General features: G+C 38.5%; 1 protein-coding gene across 1 annotated transcript in view; it reads right to left on the bottom strand.

Moving 5' to 3' along the window:
* Positions 1–2,946: 2,946 nt before the first annotated feature.
* Positions 2,947–19,176, bottom strand: part of jph3b (junctophilin 3b) — a 56,078-nt gene continuing 39,848 nt past the window's right edge. Inside the window, exons 3-5 of the mRNA XM_079810142.1 lie at positions 14,156–14,280; positions 10,681–11,642; positions 2,947–4,529 (exon numbers count right to left, since the gene is read on the bottom strand). Of these exons, the coding sequence (XP_079666268.1) occupies positions 4,449–4,529; positions 10,681–11,642; positions 14,156–14,280 (1,168 nt within the window). The 3' untranslated portion in view covers positions 2,947–4,448. The remainder of the gene's footprint in view (positions 4,530–10,680; positions 11,643–14,155; positions 14,281–19,176) is intronic.

Raw genomic sequence — 19,176 nt, 5'->3', positions numbered from 1 at the left:
AATAGTAGTTTGTAGTTAGCAAATGAGGTTATGAACCATTTTTATGATACTATTATGGTAAATTTTTTGTCTTTTTGGAGTTTGACAGACCCAGTCCCCATCCACTTTCATTTATATGGAAAAGAGCAGCCAGAACAGTCATCAAAATTTCTTCTTTTATGTTCCACAGAAGAAAGAAATTCATGCAGTTTTAGAACGACATGAGGGTGAGTAAATGACCAAATTTTCACAATTTTCATGTAAACGATTCCTTTAAGATCAAGATTCTGTGGACATTTGCGAACCATCTCAAGTCATTCATAGGGGTGGATTTTTACACTTATTTGTAAGCATTCCACCTCCGTGATTCAGTGATGTGACAATAGGAGAGATGACGTGGGCTAGTTTCTGTAGGAGAGGACAAGGATGAAAGTGAGAGAAAGAGACAAAACAAGGACATGAGAGAGACTTTGAAGATAAAACGAATTGACCTTGTGCCCCTGCAGACTGTATTTCATATTTTCAGTGCATTTCGATTTTTTTATTTTACTCGCAATCCATCAAGTAGGTTCATTTGCATTCATGACAGTCTTTATAGAGGACGTCCTGACAGATACAAACTTTTTTTTTCAAAATAAGATTATCTTCATATGTGTGATGTGTCAAGTCAGATTGATCACACCCCTAATTCTTGGCCACACCTCTAATATAGCGATGACACACTCCCACCATGGAAATCTGAATGCATCACCTGCTTGTGTTTTTATTCACAGTCGTCTGCACTGAGAATATTCCTTTGACTGTAACTTGCTTCGAATTAACCTGTCAAGAAAATGTTCAATAAAATAAGAATTATATTAATTAGAATAGGTAATAAGAATATTTTGAAAGACAATGCAGTGTGAAATATTTCTCCTCATTGCCATTTTTTTCTAAATATTATTGATGATTCTCACTACTACAGTATTCATTTTACTTTATTACTGTAAAAATGCTGTATAATTCAAATAACATCTGAAAAAATAAGAAATTATATTTTATGTAAAGGCTATTTTATGACCATTATTTATGTATGTATTTATTTGTTGCGTAGTTTTCATGACAGCTAAGCACTTTTCCCCCTAAAATCTTTGAATGATTTTTTTTTGGTAATTCTTACAGTAATTAAATGATTTTCATTGCTGTAGTAGTCACTTAATTTTTATTTTTAAAAAAATGACATACTACACTAGTAGTGTACAACTTAATTTTGTTTCACATAGTAATGGTGTAAAAGGTTCTGATCTTAATTGCCATAAATAATCTCACAGTTAAAAAATATCTTAATTTCAATATTGTTTTCATTAACTGTATCCAAATATATAATTGCATTTAATTTCTTTTTATTTCTTTTTTGATTTTGGGGTGAAACATGACTGATATTTTTTTTTCGAGTTCCACAATATCATTCCCATCTTCTGTAAATGCATCACCACGTGACAGATTTGTAACAGATACGGATAAAGACAGCAGGAAAAACAACCCCAGACTCAATAACCACAACACAAGTGCTTACTTTCAAACACTTTCATTATTTTCTCCATATAACTCAAAAAGAAACAGACCCCCAGGAAAAATAAAGAACTGAATGATAGAGGAAGAGAAAGAGAGAGATAAAAAGAACTGGGCATGCTTGGGCATGCTATAGGCGCATAGGGTGACGGATACATCCAGGTCAAACGGTACAAGAGTCGGCGGTGCGGGTCAACTTCCTGCTTCAAAGACCCTTTTGAATCCCACCATCCCCGTCACATACAGCCGTTGTGGTATCAAAGTGAGCCAGTCAGCGATTCGCAAACTTCCTGGGACAACCCAAGGACTCGAGGTGAGCAAATGCACGACTCCATACATTTGGGCCCCCAGCTTGCGTTCAGCATAGTTGTCATTTGTACATTTCATTTTTTTTTTTATAATAATTTTTTCGGCTGGATAGAGAAACGGAGAAATATGGGGAAGGAAGGGGGGTGGGCGAGAAAGAGGGATAGAGAAAGAGTACACAAACTGTGAATGAATCATTGCCAGGACAGACTCAAGGGGGGAGAGTACAAGCCCATACACACATGCTATAAAAACATCTCAATCTTTGCGTTCTGTTAGCTGGCTATAAAAAAATAAACAAAACACCTCTCTTTGATTGTTTCTTTCACTCGTTTTAGTTTCATCTCTGATTTTGGGGCGGAAAGGCCTCTGGATGCCGAGACCAGCACTTGGACCTCGGGTTCATCATTGGCATGCCCGATCAGACCTATTCCACTGTGTATCATGCCGTCGGCCAATAAGGTAAGAGATTTCAACACACTCTTATGACAGTTTGTTGGCGAATTTGGTGACAATCTCGTTTGTACGTTTTCGTAGGGTCTGCTTACGTTCACCCAAGAATGAAAATTTTGCCATCATTTACTCACTCTTCTGTTGTTCCAATCCTGTATGAATTTATTTCTTCTGTTGAACACAAAAGGATATATTTTAAAGAACGTTGATAACCAGAAAGTTGACGATACCCATTGTTTTTTTTTCCTACTATGGAAGTCAATGGGTGTTGTCAACTGTCTGGTTACCGACGTTCTTTAAAATATATTCTTTTGTGTTCAACAGAAGAAAGAAACTCATACAGGTTTGGAACAACTTGAGGGTGAGTAATTTTTGGGTGAACTAATCGTTTGAGTGTTCGTTTTAGGGGTAGACCTTTATGGTGAAGCTTTACCAACAAATCATACATTTTCTTTCGAGTCTGGTCGTTTGAATTCATACAAAATCACCAATTCGTGCAATACATTTTGATGTACGTCCAAATGAAATCCGTTTTTACACCTTGTCCAAAACTGCTTTCACACTTTTCCGTACGTTTTTTCCCCCGATAAGGTTATCTGTACAAAACTAAAACATACATTAGCATGCAACTTTGTTTTTTTTTTTTCTTTTACTTTTAGAAAAACAAGGCAGTCGGCATTTTTCAGACGTCTTGCAAATAGCTAAAAAAGTTTTTTTTTTTTCCTTTTATCAATAAATATTTGTTTTTTGAAAGCAGCAGTTGGGAAAAAAACGTTAACAGTCTCTTGAATGTCTGGTCGGGAACACCAGCATCTCGCGCAGCATGGCTTTCAGGTGTGCATGGTGAGGTTGGCAGGTGCTCGCACGTTCTCGTAATTTCATCAAAGAGAGTGTGGGGTGGGAAGTTTATAATGATGACCTCACAGAATGTCATGTGCTAGACCTCATACTAAATTCAAACAATGTTTAAATAACATCATAACTTAGGGAAGTGCTTCCAAAGATCAAACCCATGCTACTTTGTGTTGAATGTACACATGCAGGACCTGTTTATGAAAAGATAAATGAGTCAGAACTGTGTTATGAATTTTTTTTCATTTGGAGCAAGATTAATGATGACGCCCTTTTAGATTGTAGAACTTTTGGATCTGGGAATTTTTCCAAATGCATATGGGTCAGACTCGCCCGAGTGCAAATGTTGCAAATGCAGAAACGCTGGTGGCACTGTGTCTCTGTGATTACCAGACTTGAACTTTTACTAACCCACTTTGGTGTGGTTGTGCTTGTTTAGCTGATTTCTTTTCGACATACGCAACATTTTTATGCAAATTCAAAGGTGTTTAGCCATCCAAAAGCTTCAGTTTAAGTCTATTATAATTTAAAAAGTGTCTTTAATTCTCATTTCAGGCCCACCATGACATTCTGGGGTCCACTGGTAGTTGACGTACCACACAGAAGGAAAATGGAGGTGTACAGGAAATGAGAGGAGCGGTTGGCATGTTATTTCAATGAGTGACAAAAACGAAGACATGGAGAAACATAAGCAATGCTTAGGAGTGGTGCGCGAGGGAGGCGGGTGGTGTTAGACAGGGGCCGTTTCCCATCACTTTGAACCTGTTGACATCATAGCTGTGTAACGCTGCCATCACCCGAAAAGATGTTGATGGTTGTCGCCCTTCACCCTTACGCCACCTTGCACACCCTCCCTCACCAAAGCCACCGTTCAAATGAGTCCAACACCCAAATACAAACCAAAACCGAAAAAAAAGCCACCAGCATTGTCAAGAAAAAGGCAAGTAAGAATATGAAATAAAAAAAGAGAAACAAGTATATCAATTTATATCAGCAATAATGAGTGAGTGAATACATAGGATAAAACCAGAAGTTCAAAAGGATGCTTGTAACTATTTCAGATAAAAAAAAAAAATGAAATTAAGAAATCAAAACGAGCTCTTTGGAGACACAAAAGCAGATAGAACCGCTGAGCCCAGTTTTGTGTTGTTTCCTTCCTCGGTCCTCATACTGACGTGCTGTAACTTCAATAGAAGTACATTGGTCGTTTGTTTAAAAAAAAAAAAAAACGGGACCAGATCAGTCGTGATGATACTAGTATTGATTTGATAATAGTGTAGCTGGACAAGAGGAGTGCAATGCAGAGTTTAAATAAAAAAATGGACAAACAAAATGGCGACTCCAATGTTGAGCAAAATCACCATGACTACCAGAATGGAGTTGGAGCCCTGTTGAGTGAGAGAGAAAAAGAGAAAGGTCAGTATTTGTTAATACAGTGTGGATTTCACTAAGAAGGAATAGTTTTTATTTTCATGCTGTCTAACTTTATTCATTAAAAAAATGATTCGAATCATGTCACAGTGCAAACACGTTAAAAAAATCTGTGCTAAACACAATTTGCCCAGTGTAATTACACAACAAGGAGCGATTTCATTGGCTGAAAGAGCCTTTAATGGGTACTCTTTTTAGTGCCTCATTAGAAATCCTACAAAATAACATTGATTTATTTAGTCCGAACTATATTATTATGACAATTACCCCTGGTTTCTCAGACAAGGCTTAAACTAGTCCCAGACTAAAATGCATGCTTGAGCTGTCTTAACTTAAAACAACTTGCACTGACATATCTTAAAATATGTCAGTGTCATTGTTTTGTCTCAAGATGCACACCACCAGTAATGTTTTTTTTTCCTAAGGCACGTTTATAAAAGCTACTTAAAGCTGCAGTCCGTAACTTTTTGCAACTCTAGTGGTTAATAAACAGAACGGCATGTGTCTCGCGGAAGAACATCGCAGCCGGAGCTACTTCTCTCTGTTTATGTCTATGGCGAGTCACATAGGGACTGTGCTCCTCCACAGCTGTTCCTACCAGACCGGCCTGAAATAGTCCCAATATAAACACTTATTATAAGTGTACTATAATGATTCAGGGTAAGGCACGGTTTGGAAAATGGATTCATGTTGTACATTCTCTTTATATAATTTTTGAACACAAAAAAAGTTACGGACAATACCCTAATTTAACTAAGGCCTAATCCTGGCTCAATCTAAGCCCTGTCTGTGAAACCAGGCCTTAATGTCTGAAGCAATAGTAAAAATGAAACATTTCTCTTTTTTTTTTTGTAGTAGTAGTAGGTGAGCTAATCACTCAGTGTACTAGCTTAGCATTCAGCTAGCATAGCCTATACCCTATGCAAGTCACTTAAGTTCAAAGTATACTTTAGGTCTGATGAGAACGCTTAACATATGTGTGCCGAATACATTTTTAAAAGCAAACGCAAATGACACATGCCCGCAAGTTTCACCCTTGTCCAGTGTCTGCGGTATTTCTCTTCAGAAGTTATGACTGACAAAAATGTCTTTGTACTCTTTTAAACTAGTTGCAGGTATCTCTTAAAGGCCCACTGAAGTGCCTTGAATTCAATGTGTTGACGTAATTTCCACTGAAACAGGAAGACAAGGCGGGACGTATCGAATAGCTCCTCCCCCTTTTTTAAGTCCAGAGCGGTTGTGCTCGGTAAAGCCTCCGTTTCCCCCTAAAAGATAGCATTCTGTGCAGAATTCAAATGGGTTCGATACTTTTTGTGGTCTGCGGCGTCTCGCGCATATGATCTGCTCTGTTCTATCGTGTCTCTAAACCGGTTTCTAGTCTCTAACGTGAATCCAGACTTCATTAGCCCCAATGGAAAGCATATTTACACTGTCTAAATCGTTCCTTGTCTCCCATATAGTACACCATGTGCCATTCACAATGTATAAAGTAGTAAATGTGTGAACAAGTGACCGATTTTAGCCGCAGCTTCAGGGGGCGGGACGCTTTCGATTCTAGAGAGCATTTGATTGGACAGAACATCTGATGAGAAGTGATGAGCGATGCCATCAAAATCATTGATCCATATTGGCTAAAGTGAGAGACTGTAAGTTTTGAATTCTTATATCTTCTAAATGCGCATTCTGTACAGCACTTTTGTACCACACTAGCTTATAGATAACATTAAGGCTAACATATTCATACTAAAAGCCAAAAAACGTCCATTTTGATTTAATTTAACCCCCTCACACAAGCGTTAGTCAATGCGGCTGTCTATTGTTATCGAGGTTTTCAGTAGTTCGTTGTCATTGTTCCGTCTCATCCTTTTCTTTTTCAACCTTGAAACAACGGGCTGGCACAATGTTGGCACCTTGTGGACAAACTAATTGGTGCAAAAAAAATCAATGGAGTCGTGCAAGCTGACCTTACAGCGTGTGCGCGATTAGAAAAAAACAGCCTGCGCACGTACTGTACAGTTTGTTAAAATTTACGTCACTCACAAACCATAGTGTATGCATAAAAATCGAAGTATACTTTTTTTAGCCGATACATAATCACAGCAAACCGTACAGATTTTTATGAACGTATATAGTCAGAATTGTATGCACCAAATTGCTATATTGTGGAGTTATGCAGCTGTCAGGTGCACTTTGACATTGTGTTACCACTTCAGTCTAGGCCCCTAAACAAGCTCTTAAAAAGCCAAAAGTGCACTTGACGACTCTCTGTGTCTAGATACTAGTTGGTTATAGCGCTCTTAGTCTTAGTTAGCTGTGAGAGTGCTGCAAATAGTTAACATTAGTGCAAACAGTGCTCACTTTTGTGAATACACTGCACTCTATAAACCTAATTGGCTTAGAAAGGAAGCATGTTTACACTGATAAAGAATGACAATGACTGAAAAACTCAAGCTGTTGCGTGAATATCACAGTGAAATTGGGCCAAAATATCACATGCTAAAGTTATGCAACTGTTTAAGTGAATTTCCTCTAGTGTATTAAGCAGTCAACATACTAGAGTCCTAGATTCACTACAAAACACATTTGCACACTACAGTGCGTGTTTAAAGAAAGCCGCATGATTATTCCATTCCCCTCGGCTCACCGGAGAGATACGGTATTATCTCAATGGAAATGAGAGTCTGTACTGCATTGTGCCAGCTCTCGTAAGGACGAACATATTTGCAAAGAGCCGGGTTTGTCAAGCGCGCTTTTTAATTGATGGGCTCATGTAAGCGTATCGTGGACAATGTTTACAACCGTTGAGCGGAGGGACACGCGCGCTGCACATGCAAGACACATGTGAGGCATGAAATTAGGCTGTGACAAGCGAACCGGACACAGTACTGTTAAGAAGACGCCGTGAGCACTGGTTTTGCACAATGAATTAGGACAAGCGTATCTCGCACAGTCACATTTAGTGCGTCTTCCTCTTGAGCAACCACATTTTGCCTCCACAGTTGTTTTATTGTACAGTCAGACAGTTTGTGCCCTGTTTAGGACCTGTTCTTCTTCCTGCTGTGCTAAGCTAATCAGTTGTTTAGATATCTGGGGAATTTATAAATGTTGTTAAAAGCTTTGACAGTGTTTGTTAATTCCCGAATCAAGGCTAGCTATTGTGCCGATGTGTTTCTGTTTCATGTTAACCTGTCTTACACAAGTCTGCTGCATTGCTTGCCTCTCTGCAGCTACAAACATAAACCCCCTCCATACTAGAACTCACTCTTGTCATTTGATTGGCCACAACCTGAGCAAGGCATAAGCTGTTCCCTAGCAACAGAGTGTGGGACAGCCAATGCAGGGCTGCGTTGTGGAAGGAGCCACTTTGCCAATTTGCTGTTACCAAGGTGTTCTTAGTGCAGCAAGAGATCGTAGGGCCGCTAGGCAGAGGAATGGGACAGTTTGAAGTTTGGATATGAGTGCAGGTTGTGTGTCTTGGGCTGTTGTCGGCTCCTATGTTCCCTTGGGACTCCAAACCTCTACACTACGTTTGTGGAGGTTATTCTTCCTACCCATGCGTTCTGAGACACTGATGCAAACTAAAACATTTGGTGCGATTTTAAAATTGTATAATTGCATTTTATGATTCAATATTCAAATGATTTATTGGACAACTATTAAGATTCTGTTGTCTATTAAGATTTAAGATTTATTGGACAACTATTAAGATTCTGTTCTGTTTACTCACACTCTTACTCACACTGTTGCAGAACTACAAACTACATTTGGCCATCTAACAAATCTAAGACCATTGCGTTTTTTCGGAGGGATGGGTTTCACAGAAGCAGGAAGCAAACGAGCCGTTCAAAGGACAGTGGAGACAACGGAGTGGAATAAAGGTAAAATATAAGAAAAATATGGCGTTTAAAAAAAAAAAAAAGTATTAAGACATGTTATACTGCGCCCCATAAACACAACCAAGCCTATAAAAAAACCACAGAACCACCCCTTTAATACCAGGTGTAAACCAGGCCTAAGCTCTGCAGGATTGTTGCCCTCCAGGACCAGGATTGGACGTGCCAATTTGATGGTGTTTTTGTATTCATTCATTGTATTTGCAGGGACAAAAGTGACAAAATCACAGTCTTCAGCATGTCTCTTTTTGTATTTCATGGAAGTAAGTAAGACATAAAGGTTTTTGGAACAATATGAGTGTGAGTAAACAGAACAGAATCTTAATAGTTGTCCAATAAATCTTAAATCTTAATAGACAACAGATTTAGACATAATTGCATTTTATGATTCAATATTCAAATGATTTATTGGACAACTATTAAGATTCTGTTGTCTATTAAGATTTAAGATTTATTGGACAACTATTAAGATTCTGTTCTGTTTACTCACACTCATATTGTTCCAAAAACCTTTATGTCTTACTTACTTCCATGAAATACAAAAAGAGACATTCTGAAGACTGTGATTTTGTCACTTTTGTCCCTGCAAATACAATGAATGAATACAAAAACACCATCAAATTGGCACGTCCAATCCTGGTCCTGGAGGGCAACAATCCTGCAGAGCTTAGGCCTGGTTTACACCTGGTATTAAAGGGGTGGTTCCGTGGTTTTTTTCTAGGCTTGGTTGTGTTTATGGGGCGCAGTATAACATGTCTTAATACTTTTTTTTTTTTTTAAACGCCATATTTTTCTTATATTTTACCTTTATTCCACTCCGTTGTCTCCACTGTCCTTTGAACGGCTCGTTTGCTTCCTGCTTCTGTGAAACCCATCCCTCCGAAAAAACGCAATGGTCTTAGATTTGTTAGATGGCCAAATGTAGTTTGTAGTTCTGCAACAGCTCTCACTCTTTCATAATGACTGCGACGTGGCCTCGCCCACTTTGTTGCGTGTTTGCGGGGACAGTGTTTATGTTAATAGCAAGGGTTTATGATGTCACCAACCCGGGAAGAAGCTTGTTGTAGTCCAAACCGGCCGTTTTTGTAGGCAATAAACTGCCATAACTTTAAAAGACAATATCTCTGTTTGCATTGAACTTTCAGCGCTGTAACTTTGCAGATACTGTTTATACTCAAGCAGCAACATTACACACTAACTAAAGTAAAAAAAGTGAAATTGCATGCAACCACCCCTTTAAGATGCGTTTTTCGATCGGATCACAAGTAGACGAGGGAAACACATTGCTGTTTACAACTGGTGTTTTAAAGTGTCTCTTTTGTCCAACCACTTGTCGAGGGGAGGGTCTACTACGGGTGGATACATTTTTCAGATCTTTCAATCTAATGAACGAAATAAGCTCCCACAATTTACATACAAACACGATCGGAGATGACAGAAAAACATATGGAGAGCATCAGCTTTCGTTTCTGCAAGACCACGCTGAACGCTGTGAGTGTGTGAGAGATCATTGTTCTTGGTTCGTTTTTCATCTTCAAACCAGACTTGGGTCTTCAGCCGACAAAGTTTAAATCCTGTCTGGCTATCGCGCTTCCCATAATGTTAACGCATTAGGTCAGTAGGCTGTCTTTTGTGGCAGTTTGAACCCATTCGACCAAATGAGCGTTTACACTACGAACGCAATCTGGTCGAATGTGTTTTCGACTACCTCTGGAAGTGGTCTAAAGAGGACAAGCTCAAAACGTTTTAGACCCTGTTTACACCTGTATTTAGCATCGTCCACTTGAGAATTCTTAACACCAGTGTAAACAGGGCCTTAGATACAGTCATAACGAAGCACACCTGAACTAATCAAAGTCTTCATGGTTACTATAAATGTCCAAGCAAGTGAGTTGAGCCAGGTTGGAACTAAACACTGCAGGATATTGGCCCTTTAGGAGCAGGATTGGACACCCCTACCATAAAAAATTTTGCCATCTGTCTTTTCACTCAGGGCTCACAAGGGCCACTTTTACCATACTTTTATGGTGTTTAGCATCCTTTTTTAAATCTTGAAAGCTTCTGTCCTCATTTATTGTAAATGCAAGTGAACAACAATTTCACCTCTTGTGTTGCACAGAAGAAAGTCAGATTTGGACCGATATGAGGGTGAGTAAATGACACCAGAACTTAAAAGTCACTCTCCCTTTGTTCAGTGTAGTGCATCTTCACTTACCGAGTTCACTTTGAGCTGAGACTGATTCTCGTTGTCGTGCTCTAGTGCAATAGGTGGGGATTTCTGTGGGGGTGAGAGCGTGAGGTCCCTACGGAGGGGCCGTGCCTCTAACTTTTCCCCCACTCGTAGACTGTCCAACTTTTGCACCGAGTCTGGAGCCGGCCCCTCCCGGGAATCCTTGGGCCCTGAGGCATCCCGCTCCCGGTCGCGATTTTTACCCCGTCGCTGTAGCGTATGTGCTCGGGACTCCGAGTGACCATGCCACTCCTCCCCATGCCCATAGGGCTTCTGGGAGTTATGGGAGTCCATTGGCTGTAACGGCCTCATCTCCATTTCGTAATTGCTCAGTTTTTCCTCGTCCTGCTCTAGGAGACGGGAGTGAGCCAAACTGTCTCCGTGTACCCGCTGAGACGTCCAGGAAGCCGAGGGTCCGTCTGGCCTCCTTTCCCGTGGCGTTTTGTGATTGGAGGAGCTGTGGTCTCGAGGCTTATGATTGGAGGCGTGCTTGTGGCCGTTGGCCCGCGCCGCCCCAACCCGCACCTCGTCCTGTACTGAAGGGGTTGTAGAGCGGCTGCTGCCATGACTACCACCTCTACTACTGCCCCCACGAGAGGCACGCTTGTCCTCACTCCAGCTGTTAGCCCTCAGGTACTCTCCACCTCCTCCCGAACCACCACCACCTCTTCCCTCCATCAGCACCTGGATCTCTTGCGTTCCCCCACGCTCCTCGTCCACTGCAGTCTGTCGCAGAAAGCGGGCATTTTTGGTGCGGTGGGAAGATTTGGTGGTCGGGCTTCGGGGAGGTGTGGAGGGCCTACTGGGAGTAGGGCTCACCTCTGGGGTTAGGTCCGGGGGTGTGGAGCCCTTCATATAGAGCTCAGTGCTGTCCGCAGTCCCACTGGAGATCACTTCCACATCGTTCTCGCTCGAGTTCTGCTGTTTGGGTCGCTGGCACTCCACTCCTACACAGAGACATAGAAACAAATCTAAGTTTTATTTTTGAAACATGTACACATGCCACATGCTTGAAATGTACTGAAAAGTGGGTGTATGGGATAGGAACATGCCCTTGCAGAACAGAACCTTCCATCTGTCTTAAGCAAAATAAATCAATGTAATTAAAATAAAACATAAATTGTTTGGTACAGACATGAATCAAGTTCTTATTTGTCTACACATAATTTCAGAATTTAAGCTATAGGATAGTCGTATTTGTCGTTATTAAAGGAAAATCGTTATTGAATAAAAAATTTTGTTAATTTGAAAAGTAATGAATTACAATATTGCGTTACTCAGTTACTTTTTAAGAAAAGTAATGCATTATATTACTTTTGCGTTACTTTTTTTCACCTGGGCTGGGCTTGTTTTTCTTTATTAAAAAAAAGTTATTTTTGTACTTTTGAGCAAATACAAAGGACCCTTTCACACCAAAAGTGAAATAATAAGCATCCGGCTGAAGGAAATGCAAATTCATGTGTGTACAGTAGAGGGCGCAGCTCAAACAAACCTTTCAGCTCTGCTGCCATTCTGGATAAAGGAACAATAGGATGCAGGAGAAATTTTTGCTTATGGTTTAACTGAATCATCATAGGTCAGCAGCAAGTACATTGGTCAATAAAGTGAGATTAAATGCATAAAAATATTTATTTTATTTAACATATTTCATTATTGGAGGTTTGCATAGTATTCTGATTTTGCATTTCACTGATTTTATTAATTTTGAGGAATACTGAACCTTTTTTTGTGCAAGTGAGATTAGTAAATGTAATCTCACATTTAGTCTAGAACTACAATAACATCATGAAACACAACGCCTCTGCACTTACAAATATTTTCAAGACAAGAGAGCTGTCAGTCAATAATTGAGAAAACAAAGTAACCTGCGTTACGTATTTGAAAAAGTAACTCATATATTTTGTTGTACATTTTAAAAGTAATGTGTTACTTCACTAGTTACTTGAAAAAGTAATCTGATTAAGTAACTCAAGTTACCCCCAATGCTGGTCTGTAATAATTTGGGCTTACATTCAAAATCAAAATTGGGGCATTGCTTTCTAAAGCTCATTTAAAGTAAATCGTTTAAAAAGCACTGCATTGTTAAATGTAATGAATATGAGTTTTTATACTGTACATAATAACTGTTGTGAAGCCTAAAATCACTTTTAGAATTTAAAATGATTATGTGTTTGTAGTGTTTTATTTTATTTTTATTTCGAATTTTAGTATCAGTTAACGACTAAAACATGAAAACAACTATCAGCTTATCATATCAGCCAGATGTGGAATATTAGTGCATCCTTTATGTTTTTTTTTTTTTTTTTTTTTTGGTGTTTTGGTCACTATATAAGCTGTAGATATTATGAGAAAGAACTGCAAGAAGATTCTTCAGTAATTCAACGTTTGTGTTCCACAGAAAAAAAGAACAGTTTGGTTGGTGTGTTTGGGGCAGCATAAGGGTGAGTAAATCATGACATAATTTTTATTTTGGGGTGAATTATTCCTGTACACTTGATTGCTTGAAGCACATGGACCATTCCTGCTAATACAGTGTAACTTATCAAAGCTTTCCAGAGTCAGCACTATGGCTGCTCTAATCAGCTCGGCTAATGAGAACGAAGATTTTTAAATCTGTTTGGTTACAGGCGCACATCCCTATGCGCCTGTAAGTACATAACTTTCAACTTAACTTCATAAAGGCTTGTATTCCAACTGTAAGCATCATTTACAAATCTGTTGCAAGTCAGCACATCTCAGCCAAGTTTGTCCTAACATTTCTAAGGTCATCACATGACGTAACTTTATCATTTAGAAATATCAACCGTTCCAGGAGGTCGCATACACTGATCCGGCACAGCGTGTGTGCTTATAGTTCTCATGTAAAGGGGTGTTTTGTGACGGGATGAGATCTGAGAGTGTATAAATTCCGCCAATGTGTGGGGGTGTGACAGCGACTGAAAGTGTGACTGCGTATACAGTATGTGTGTTTATGTATGTGGGTGGTGTGAATATGTGTGTGTGCGCATGCATAAATTTCATTGTGTATGTTGGCTAACTTCGCGTGGGCTTGTCGGAAAGGTCAGTGCTGACCTCCCCTTATCTTCTTATTGCCTCTTCTATCACTCATTCCCCCCGCACGGCACGGTAGGGGCATTGACCCCTACAGCCCTGAACCCATCCGGCACCTACACGTACACACACGGACGCTTTCACCGTCACTCTTTTGTTCTCCTCATGAGCTATTACTAACAGGTACATCTATCTCTTGCTAGCAAAAAATGATCAGCACTAAATTGTAAATCATCTAGAGAATCGATGAATAATATTTGCCGCTTTCAAATCACGGTGGGAGAGTGTTTTCAGAGTTAACTTATTGGCATATTTAGCAATCGCAGCTAACTGGAAAGCTTAGTCGTGCTGTCAAACAGTTTGAAGTCCTGGTTATTTTTAGTCTCCAGACTCGGCTGGTTGCACTCACTGTTTCCTCTGTGCTGGAAAGAAGGGGAAAACTCTTTGGCGGTGATCCGGGCCAGCCTGCACTCTTCCTGGGCTTTCTGCGCTGCCGTTGTCGCGGCATCGGCTTTCCCTCTGGCGTGAGCTGTCCTGTGGATGTAGCGGTCCGGGTCAAGTCAGTTAAGATGTAGAGAGAAAGATGGGGTTAGAAAAGGACAGGGCTGGTGGTCTTGCATTTAAGGTGAAGTGTGTAATTTGTGAACCACTAGGGTCACCAAAAGGAATTGAAAAGATGCTTTTTAACACTGAAACTATTACACACTTCAGCCTTAAACTCAAATATTTGACAACTTAAGACACACACACATGTTGTTGCACCTAACATTATGAGGACATTCCATAGGCGCAATGGTTTTTATACTGTCCAAACTGTATATTCTATCCCCTTACACCTACCTAAACCTACCCCTAAACCTACCCATCACACAAAACTTTCTGCATTTTTAATTTTTTTATAAAACACTGTTTAGTATGTTTTTGAGGCCATTTTAATTACCAGGACTCAGGAAATGTCCCAATAAACCACAGTTACCTTGTAATAACAGTGTAATACCCATGTCATTATGCACATTTGTGTCCTCATAAATACTATAAACAAGCACACATACACACACACACACACACACACACACACACACACACACACACACACACACACACACACACACACACACACACACACACACACACACACACACACACACACACACACACATAAGTGTGTATTTATTAACTTTGTCAATAAAGTCAAATTATATAATAACCATGTTCAAATGTAAATATGACATGCTGTGGTTGCAAAATATAATCTTTCTCCGGAAACTATTTCAGATATGTTTGAGACAAAATGTTAAGGCTAAACATTTAAAGTAAATAAGCAAAAAATATGTATTTATTTATTCTATGCAATACAACTTAGCGACATTTATTAATAATTGCTTATCTTTAAAGTCAAAATTTGCTTGCAAGTTTCTGGTCTTATTGTGAATGAATCACCGATGCTCATTATTAGAATTAAAAAACAAATCCTTTGTAATCTTAGATTACTATAACAAGTAGTTTTCATGTTCTAGGTTGTCTCCGCTCTAATAAATCTCAAAGGTGTTCTATCAGGTTGAGGCCAGTCAAGTTCCTCCACACCAAACTCGCTCATCCATGTCTTCCAGGACTTTACTTTGTGCACTGGTGCGCAGTCATGTTGGAACAGGAAGGGGCCATCCCCAAACTGTTCCCACAAAGTTGGGAGCATGAAATTGTCCAAAATATCTTGAAGCATTAATGCTGAAGCATTAAGAGTTAATTTCGCTGGAACTAAGGCTGCGTTCACACTGCAGGCTGAAACGACTCAATTCCGATTTTTTTGCCCTTATGCGACCTGTATCTGATCTTTTCATGACAGTCTGAACGACACAGATCCGATCTTTTCAAATGCGACCCAGGCCACTTGGGTATGTGGTCCAAATCCGATACATATCCGATCTTTTGAAATGCGTCTTCAGTCTGAACTGCCAGGTCACATGTATCCGACCCGCACGTCGTTGATACGCGACAAACGTCATCATTGTACGTTGAAGTAGGCGGGAATGAGAAGATAAACAACTATGTACCGACGTTGCTACCACTGCTCCACAAAACGCCATGGCCAAAAACCTTGCTCTCCTCCTCTTTTTTAATTTTCTTCTTAACATGAGAAGGTTGTAATGGTGCTGGCTCCGTTGCGAAAATAACTTTAATAAAGCTAAACGAACTCCAATGCTGACACCCATATTTGGCTACTTCCGTAAACAACAAGTGACGTCGTTGACCGTTGAGTACTCTTCTGCGCATGCGGGTCACTTCTGGGTCATTTCACGTTCACACAGGAGATCACAAAAGGTCACATTTAATTGGAAATGTGAACGGCCTTGCAAAAAAATCGCATTTTTTCAAAAAATCGGAATTGAGCATTAAGCCCTGCAGTGTGAACACAGCCTAAGGGGCCAAATCCAACCCCTGAAAAACAACCCCCACACCATAATCCCCCCTCCACCAAACTTTACACTTGGCACAATGCAGTCAGGCAAGCACTGTTCTCCTGGCAACTGCCAAACCCAGACTCGTCCATCGGACTGCCAGACAGAGAAGCGTGATTTGTCACTCCAGAGAAAACATCTCCACTGCTCTAGAGTCCAGTGGCGCCGTGCTTTACACCACTGTATCCGACACTTTACATTGCACTTGGTGATGTAAGGCTTGGATGCAGCTGCTCAGCCATGGAAACCCATTCCATGAAGCTCTCACTGTTCTTGAGCTAATCTGAAGGCCACACTAAGTTTGGAGGTCTGTAGCTATTAACTCTGCAGAAAGTTGACGACTTCTGTGCATGCGCTGACCCCGCTCTGTGATTTTACGTGGCCTACCACTTCGTGGCTGAGTTGTTGTTCCCAAATGCTTTCACTTTGTTATAATACCACTAACAGTTGACCATAGAATATTGGAAATGTCACAAATGGACTTATTGCACCGGTGGCAACCTATCACAGTACCACGCTTGAATTCACTGAGCTCCTGAGAGCGCCTCGTGGAATAGGTCTGTCTTGTTTAATTTAAAGATATGTATGTTTTACTCTGAAATTTCAGTAATCCTATAGCAAAAGTATACATTGGTATAGGTCTACCATTATAGTATTATTTATCATGTTTTATGTGTGGTTTTTAGTTGTTTGGTTTGGGGAAAACCTTGCTCTATGAGGCAGACCACAGCAAAATGCAGATAAGAACATAGTTTTGCCAGTGAACGATCTGGTCATTAAGTTTAAGGCGCATGCTTCAGTGCCTATCGGGATCCTGACAGTCCGATTATCCAAGGGTTGACGATAAATACAGGCTGAAGGCAAACAATTACACAGCAGTCACACACCCTCACTCTGAGAGACACTCTCGGGACTCCACAGAGTCATGCCTTTCTGACACTGTAATTCTAACTTGTTTTAACTCTGTGAACTTGCCAAGACTCTATTTCATGATCTGTAAATTCAACTTCACTGCAGTTTAAATAACCATGTTTGAATGTAAATATCACATGGTGTCAAATGGTTGCAGAATACTTCAGGAACTTTTTCAATGATGTTTGAGGAAAAGCTTAAGGCTAAACATTTTCTGAACAAATGAGCAAAAACACGCTGAAATGTTACAATTATCCTCTACAATACACAAGTACTTTTTACTAATTCCCATCTGGACCTCTAAGAACAGGCAACAGTGCTTGCTTCGGCTGCTAAATAATTCACTGAGGAAATCAATGTGCTCTGTGTCTACGAGAATAAAAGACAGCTAGCGTTCACAACCTCGCCTTTTAATGTGTGATTCCCCATTCATCACAGCCACAGTCTGTTTTACCTGTGCGATCGAGACTTCGACTTTGCATGATGATGACGCACAGCATCATGCTGACTTGTTGGATTGTGTTAAAAAAGTCATTTCTTAATCAGTATTTGTGTGTTTTTTTCCAGTAAATATAAAATTAGATAAAGTGATTTGAGTGGCAAAATTGTGCGTGATGGGAAAATATTACTTGGACAAATTACTGGCAAAATAATATTGGTAACACTTTACAATAAAATCTCATTTGTTAACATTAATTTATGTATTAACATTCACAGTGCATTAACTAATGTTAACAAATACAACTTTTGATTTTAATAATGTATTAGTAAATGTTGAAATTAACATTAACTAAGATTCATAAATGCTGTAGAAGTATTGTTCATTCTTAGTTAATGTTAACTAAAATAGTTAATTAATGTTAACTAATGAAACCTTATTGTAAAGTGTTACCCTAATATTTTAAATGTATTAATCATTTATTTTTATTAAGTTTTAAATTGTTTATTAGAAGTAGTTTTAGTTAGTTATTTTAACTCATTCAAATTATTTATTTTTTACTAATACAATATTACATTTTATTGAGTACATTTTAAGATTTTAATCATTTAAGTTAGTTTGAAATAGTTTTTATTTTATTTTAGTAATAGTTCATTTAATAATTTAATTAAAGTTGCATTAATCAGTTATTATAGTTAACTAAAACCAAAGAAAAACATTTCCATTACTTGAAATAAAACAAATGTTAACTGAAATAAAATAAAATCTATAAAGCTTAAACTTATTTCACATTTTAATTTATTTTAACTTGATGTACTAAAATAACTAAAACTAAAACTGAAATAAAAATGAGTAAAAACTATACTATTACAAATTTTCATATTGCAATAATTGCTGAAGCTTTTATTACGGTATGCGGTATTATCACCATATTGAAATAAGTTGCAAAAAAGTTTTAATAACGGTTAAATAACGTTTTTTTTCTTATAACAAAAAAACAAAACATAAATACAGTAAAGCAATACACAAAAAGTGGATAAAGTAAACAAATGTTTCAAACAGATTAAAGTGCAAAATAATTATAAAGAACAATAGTTATTTTTATTTGAAATAACATTTTAAAATAATGTTATTATAATGTGTTTTTTAAATGGTTGGTGGGAAAAATATTCTTAATGCATTCTAAAAATCTAAACAATTCGTATTAAATAATTATTCACGGTATTTTGAAGTGCCCACGATAACAATATCGTGCACGTTCATTATTGTGATATGTCGTATTATCGTATACCGGCACGTCTACTATACACATATAAAAAAAAAAAAAAAAAAAAAAAAAAAACACTATTTAAAATGACAAAAACACAAAAATAACTGAAACTTTAACTAAAATGAAAATGAATGACCGATTCAAAATATTAATAAAAACTATATCAGTATCTCAATTTTACTAATTAAAAGTATAAATTTAATCAATACAAAAATTATTAGACAGTTAATAAATTGTTCAAAAATGATTATATGCTATTGAATAAATATTAAAATACTTTTGCTGGAAATAAAGCAAAATTGCACTTTTTTTCTGATTTTTAATGAACATTTGTTCTTTCCACAGACTTAAAG

This window comes from Gobio gobio (genome assembly GCF_949357685.1).
Source record: "Gobio gobio genome assembly, chromosome: 25".
Classification (NCBI taxonomy): domain Eukaryota; kingdom Metazoa; phylum Chordata; class Actinopteri; order Cypriniformes; family Gobionidae; genus Gobio; species Gobio gobio.
This window is presented reverse-complemented; position numbering and strand designations above follow the sequence as displayed.